The 6,776-nt window shown below is 51.0% G+C and overlaps 1 protein-coding gene across 1 annotated transcript; it reads right to left on the bottom strand.

Moving 5' to 3' along the window:
- LTHEOB_12488 (Kinesin light chain) lies at positions 1-1,803 on the bottom strand (the record flags this gene model as incomplete). Its single annotated transcript, XM_035509360.1, has 4 exons — positions 1-57; positions 243-536; positions 591-712; positions 798-1,803. 4 exons carry the CDS (start codon positions 1,801-1,803, stop codon positions 1-3), a joined length of 1,479 nt encoding a protein of 492 aa, XP_035364586.1.
- Positions 1,804-6,776: the final 4,973 nt, after the last annotated feature.

Genomic DNA, 6,776 nt, shown 5'->3' with positions numbered 1-6,776 from the left:
TCAATAGCGGTATGGCGGTGGCGGATGCGTGGATGCGCTCTCCTTGAAGATTTCAACCTGTTTAAATGTTAGAATATAACTTAGCTTCCTATGGAGTAGCTATCGTCCGGACGCATATGTACAATTTTTAATTCGACATTCTCATCCGGACGATAGCTTCACCTCCCTACAATAGGCGTGTTTTTTTTTTTCAACAAGAAAACACAACACGGGTAGTTGAAGCTGGGGGTCTCTCTGCTCACGGATGTCGTTTCCTCACCTGTAGGATCACCCTCTGTACTTTCCCACATACGCCGGAGTGCCAAAAATTTGTCCAGTTCGTAACTTGTCGAGATCTCCATTTTACCGTCCTCCGATTGCGGAGCCATAGTCTGAACGAACTGATATACTGCGCAAGTGTCGACCGGATTTCGGCAAAGTCCGGTGTTGTTGGCAAAGTTCCAGAGACATGGGCAGAACGAGTCACCGCAGTTGCAGTTGGCCCAGACGCCGAACCGTCTAAGAATGTACCGACGCTTCTTCCCTTCCTCTTCGTTCTGCGGATATTGGAAACGTGACAATTGAACATTGGAATAATGCCGCAAATGTACAATATATATGACTGCAAGAGTCATTCCTTTGTACAAGCGCTCTTGCCCTCTTGAGATCATGTCCCAGGTGGTGGAAACACATTCTTGCAGGTAGTTTGGAAACCGCTGTTGCAGCTTCTCCTCTGAGAGTTCGATGCTTAGTAAAGGATTTATGAGTAGGGATATCGGCAGGGGTGTTAGGACAAAATAAGGAGCAATGGTGCTTACTTGTCACTGTACGACTTTCATCTACACATTCGAGATATATGATCTCATATATGGACAGCCCCCCCACCGTCATCTGTTCCCACAGGTCCTTGTTGCTCTTGTTAAGGAAGTAATTGTTGTTCATGCTGATGCTGTTGAACGTAAAGCAGCGGGATTTTTCGTTTGTGGCGTCAATGCGCGACTCGTCAGGCAACTCCATCTCAGCCATCGTGACGATTAGCTCCCTAGCAAATGCAGCAGCAGCGCCTGCAGCATACTTCTGCCATCTCCTGTTTGAATGCGAATCGGCATAGTCGGAGATACCACGGATAACCAATGCATGGGTGTCGCTCACACCTGCAGCCTCCATCTCGAAGCAAAGCGCAGTTGGGTATTGTTTTCGCTTCTCATCGCGCTCTTTGGCATTGGATACGAACCTGTTGGCGGACAGGATGGTACCCAGGTGGAAACTGAAGCTTGTTCCGGGAGCCTTTCGTTGCGCCCGCTTTTCCAGGCGCCCGTTGTCGCAGTCGCATAGGGAGTGTGCGTTTGTGTAATCTTCCGAGCTACTGCAGCCGAAGTCTGACTCGTACAGCAGATCATTCCTACGGCCAGGGTGGCCAAATCCGGTCAGGCGATCGAGTCGCCGAAGGTGCTCATCAAAACGAGTATTTCCCTGTTCGTAGTTTCTCAGCACCGTCCCCAACTTAGCCACGATTCCTCTATCAGGGGTCTGAGTTGTACGCAGATCGTGGGTTATGACGGCTGGGATCTCGGGATTTTCTGGACATCCAACAACGACATCACCGAGAAACACATCTTTTTCAGTCGCCCGAGGAGATCCTTCCGAATACAGACTCGGAATGCCCCCTCCAACGCCAACAAAAAGATGCGTCTTCACGTTGGGGAAATTCCGCCTCAAATGTGTGGCAAGATGTGTGGCTGAGACGTTTCCGGGCATGCCTGGAGGCATGCAGGCGATAACGATGTTATGGCCGTTGATTGAGCCATACTGATAGTTGTTCATATCTGTTTCGTGCTGCGGTAGTGGGCTGTGTAGTTCGTCGAGCATCCATCGAGCTGCCAGACTCTCGCTTTTCGGCAAAGCGCATAGCCAACCAATCCTATAATCTTCTCTCTTCAACTTCCTGAGAGCTGGCTGACTCATTGATGCTTATTTGCTGGTGAGCTGCTGCAATTGTGCGTCGTGGCGGGTAAGATTCTGGTCTATTGGAATGATAGAGACGAGGCTGTCTGGTTTAATATGCAGACTTGGGCCCACAAAACTCCATGCTCATTCAAGGATTTCTAAACAGACTCACCGGCAGCTTACTCCTCCGCAGCTTCCATGCATGTTCCAATGGCACAGCATCGCGGCGCTTTTCAGCCTTGCCAACGTCTGATACCGGGAATACGACAATCTGACCTATAGTATGCATGGCACAGCAGAGGGGGTATAAATCGCTCGTGCGGGGAAAACTTATTGTCAGCAACCGAGAAAAAATATCCTTCATTATGAATTGTACTGATGCCCAATCTTCCGCCAATGGCGAATCTTTTGACATACTCCACACGCAGTCGGCGCAACAGATTGATGGTGCATGTCCAGGCACCCACACGACCAGTGAAGGCGAATTGGGGATCACTGCGGCGTTTGTCAAAGTTTGGCGCATTGCGACCGCCGATAAAAACATGACGATGCATGGTTTCCGCAGGTTCAAAACAAGTCATTTGGTCAATTTGCGGCTGCTGGAGCATGAGCTAGAAAAACTGGACAGAGAAGTATACCAGGCTGGGATGAAGCTGGAAGCCCCCATCAGCAAGATCGACAGGCTTGGACTTGGGCAAAGCCAACGAGACAGAGACGCAAAGGCGGCCTCGGAAGTCATAAACCGAGAAACTGTCATGCGGCTGAGAAGACTGCTCCAGGAGTACGGTAAGTCGTTGCCGCAGTAAGCGTCGCGGCCCGATGCGCTGACCTGCATAAGACGATGCCTTGGTTCGCTTCAATCAGATCATGCAAATGCAAACGCTTGCCCTATCAGACGACGCGTGGCACTCGGATTTCCGAAGCGACCTCAACAAATGGGAGCAGTCAAAAACGCGGCTAGTTCGCGCGGACTTACCCTGTGTCAGGACTCGATCGCCATTGGAGAATGGCCTGAACCAATTGTTACGCAGGGTGTGGCAAGCATGGACGAGCCGAGGCGCCGCCCCGTCAGATCAAGATGCAGAGCAGCAAGCCACGCTTACGCCACACAATATAACCGGCGCCACGAAGTGCATCACCTGCTTCCTTGTTGCGGTCTTTTCCGCGGCCGTCCTTGTCGTTCCATTGCTCGTGCTGTCGGACCGGAGCAGTGCATCGAAGCTGCTCAAGATCGGGATGTTCATTGGTATATTCTGTTTTGCTGTGAGCTTTTGCTCCGGTTCTTCGGCTCTGGCTACAATGGGTGTCACAGCAGCATACGCTGCGGTGCTGGTTGTGTTCATATCTAACAATCCCTGACTACTGAGCCGGACGAGATCAGGCAGCAACCGGAAAGTGCATTTGACGAATATGGAAATACATCAGAATGTGGAACAAGCAAGGTCTGGTCGCCAATTTGGATTACACTCTCATTGAACGTAACAGAGGCTACGGCCTCTGTCATGGAACAACCTTGATTGGTTCTGTTCTTTGTTACTGGGCATTTCCATTGACATGCTATGGGAAGCATAGCAAAGTGGATTTCGCGGAAGTTGGGATTCAGCGCAGTGGAACAATAACAGTGGGTGCACCAGTGATCTTTGTGGTAATTCAGTTTTGGACACATAGCGTCCTCTTCTAGCCGATGGCTAGCATGTTTTTTTTAATCCTTTTGCTCATGACATGGGTAGTTGAAGATATCGTCCGGACGTGTGTGTAGAATTTTTAATTCCACATTCTCATCCGGATGGCAGCTTTACCTATTCACGTATGCTATTTTTCTGGGAGAGCTTAGGCATAGTCACGCTACACTCTAGAGACCTTCTTCACGCTAGCCATCAGCTGCAGCACCCCTCTATATATCAACGGCGCGAATTCATAATTTCCTATCATGATCTCCGCGCTAGAATTCCAATGCAAGAGGTGGCTGTAGGTACCGCAGCTGATTGGTGGAGTTGATACAGCAGTGGGGGCTAGCGAGTTCAGTACCCCGCAGTCCCGCACACCACCGCCGAAGGTCTACTGTCACTTGCTAACGCGACCATCTCACTCCAAAGTACCCAGTGGTTTTTGGGGCAGCACGATGTCCGCCTTTGAGCTTGAATGGCTTCCTCCTACCGCAAGGCGGGCTCTCTTGTGGCCAGGTCATAGATATGCGCTCTTCCGCCTACTTCTCAGCCTTTCTGTGCTTGTTCTCGCTATCTTTGCTCCCCATCTTCTTCAGCCTACGTTCGAAGTCATCTTCGCCATTCTTTTCACTTATCTCTCAGGCTCGCTTATTACGGCGTTCTACCTTCTTCCAATAATACTTATACTACACGACCTTCTACTTGTCTGTATCTATATCTCCAACTTTGTCCAACGCTTCATCCTCCGCGCTAACCCTAATGACGCGGAGCCACGGCCAGACGATAGTAAACAACTGGGGCTCTTCGGACTCCTTCGTCTTTGCGTGCTTGTTCTGGGCTGCTTGCGCCCCGATCTCATCAGCTACATTGTCGACCGGGGCTACGTCGTTGGGATCCACTTGCTTGGCTTTTGTATCCGCTACGGGCTCCGTGCCCTTGTTGTGCGCGACTTCCTACTCGCCCTCGGTCTCTTCCTCCGCGGCGCTCTCGACGAAATCCACGATCGGGAACGGCTGGAGCAGAAATCTGATCATCCTGTTGGTTGACAAAGGAACAAGCAAGTTCAACAAGTGGTAGACTATGGTGGCGATGCTCGCAGGAGCGGCGGCGATGGTGGGCGATGTGGCAGGAGCCAGGCAGAGTGAGGGTGAGTGGTGCATCTGGTGCAGCAACATCGGGCATTGACGACTTTCAAGAGAATCCTGCATGTGATAATGGCCCTCACGACATAGGGGTTTCTCGGAGTGCGCCGCTCTCCTCTCCGACTTCTCCGCTTCCGTTCCAACGCGTAACCGTTGCATCATATCCGCGGCACAGAAATGTGCTCAAGGATTCCAGCCGTCGAAACCTTAGTAATCTGCTCACGTAGGGGCCCGAATCTCTGGTAGGTTTGCCACCCCTTTCACCACATGTTGCATACCGCGCAGTCTTGGGCATTCCGCGGAAAAGTACGGTTACTGATAAGCCTCGAGCGACTTTAGGTTACAATTTTGAAACACTGGGTTTGATCAGCAAGCGATTATTGATCAGGGAGCGATTATTGATCAGCGAGCGATTATTGATCATCGCTGTCCACCACCCGCTTCTCCATCAACTCTCCTTCTCTCGTGCGCACCAAGGCCCGCACCAGCATCGGGATGGCCCGGATCGGACACGCCTTTAAACGGAAGTGATCGTAATTAAGTATGGTCTGGTCACAGTTCGTTGCGGAAAGGCGGCATCTGGAGCTCTCCAAAGGAGGAGACGACGTGGCGTTTGGTTGTGGCGTCGTGGATGCTGCACAAAGAAAGGCAAGGTTCGACGGCGTAGAGGATTCAACAGACGTAGTAACAAGCAAACAAAAGGCGGCAGTCACTTCACGCTGCGCCGTTCTTTTCCTCCCTTGCACAACCCTCTTTCGTTACGCCGCCCTCGCTCCGGTGACAATCCGGCGAGAGTTGTCTGATGAATCCGGAGAATAAGGTTACCGGCGCGTGTGTCCGCTGCGAGCGACGATAGCAAAACGACAGTGGCGGGGCTGTGAAGGCGAGGGAGTCGTGTGAGGCCTGGAGTATCTCTCCCTGAATGCTACTGTAACAATGCTACACCAAACTGCCGCGTCCAACTGCCGTGAATTTTCTGGAAAGGATCCAGAGATGGGTAACGATCTGGCAGCGTTGTTTCAGGTTGTCGAGATCACGAAGGTCAAGGCGAATGTGCAGATGAGCTCAACCTCGGCCTGATGTAAAGGGGGAGCCTTAATGAATCTGTAGTATGCATTAGTGATCAGTGTTGGATTTTACCGAGAGGAACAACGACTCGTCGTGCAGATGTAGTGTGCCCGACGGGGCGTCCGCCAGATGGGCGTTGTCCAAACATTGTAGCTGGAGGCTGCCTCCGGGCTATTGCGCACGAACAAGTGCACTGTTCGGGCTATACGAACGAAATATTTGCACAGGGCAGCGAGGCGACATCCTCCTCCAGCGAACATCAAAATCAGGCTTAGTGGCAGAGGCGGCGCTTGCAGCCACGAAAGTATCGAGGGACGTTGCGACAATGGCGGCGGTGACGAATCAGCTCAGACCATGCGGCTACACGTTAGAAAAAAGGTTACCGTTAATAAAGTTTAGGTACTGTTCTCGATGTTCGTATTCCCTGTCGGCCGCCGCACTATCGCGGTATGGTGCGCGCGGATGCCATCGACGCTAAATCTTATACGAGCCATTTACGCGGGTCTAACGATTAGCGTAACAACACGGTTGTTTTGCAGCCTCAAACAATCAGTCGATTCTTTCTGACTTTTTATTGGTCGGGTTGGAGAGAAGTGGCCCCTACACTTTTTTCCTCCAATCACAACGATTCGAACCTCTATTACCGCACTCGAATATGGTTTTTCCTTGTAGGCGAAGGAATCCGTTTCGTAACCATTTCCCTAGACGGTGATTATTCACACATCAGCTAAGCTGACTCTCCTCGTGTGTTCTCACAACTGCACGGCCTAGCGTGAACTCAACTTGATTGAGCAGTGCGGTGAATGACAGAGTCAAGTCTGCTAACTACTCGAAGATGGATTGTTGCTGAGAGACCTTCCAGTATATATTGGAAGCCATTGTCCCTTCAATCGTCCATCATCATCAGCATCAATCATCTCATCTCATCTCATCTACAAGCTTCAGCTCAACTCAACAACCCACACCTTTCAAA

The sequence above is a fragment of the Lasiodiplodia theobromae genome (assembly GCF_012971845.1).
Source record: "Lasiodiplodia theobromae strain AM2As chromosome Unknown scaffold_64, whole genome shotgun sequence".
Taxonomy (NCBI): domain Eukaryota; kingdom Fungi; phylum Ascomycota; class Dothideomycetes; order Botryosphaeriales; family Botryosphaeriaceae; genus Lasiodiplodia; species Lasiodiplodia theobromae.
This window is presented reverse-complemented; position numbering and strand designations above follow the sequence as displayed.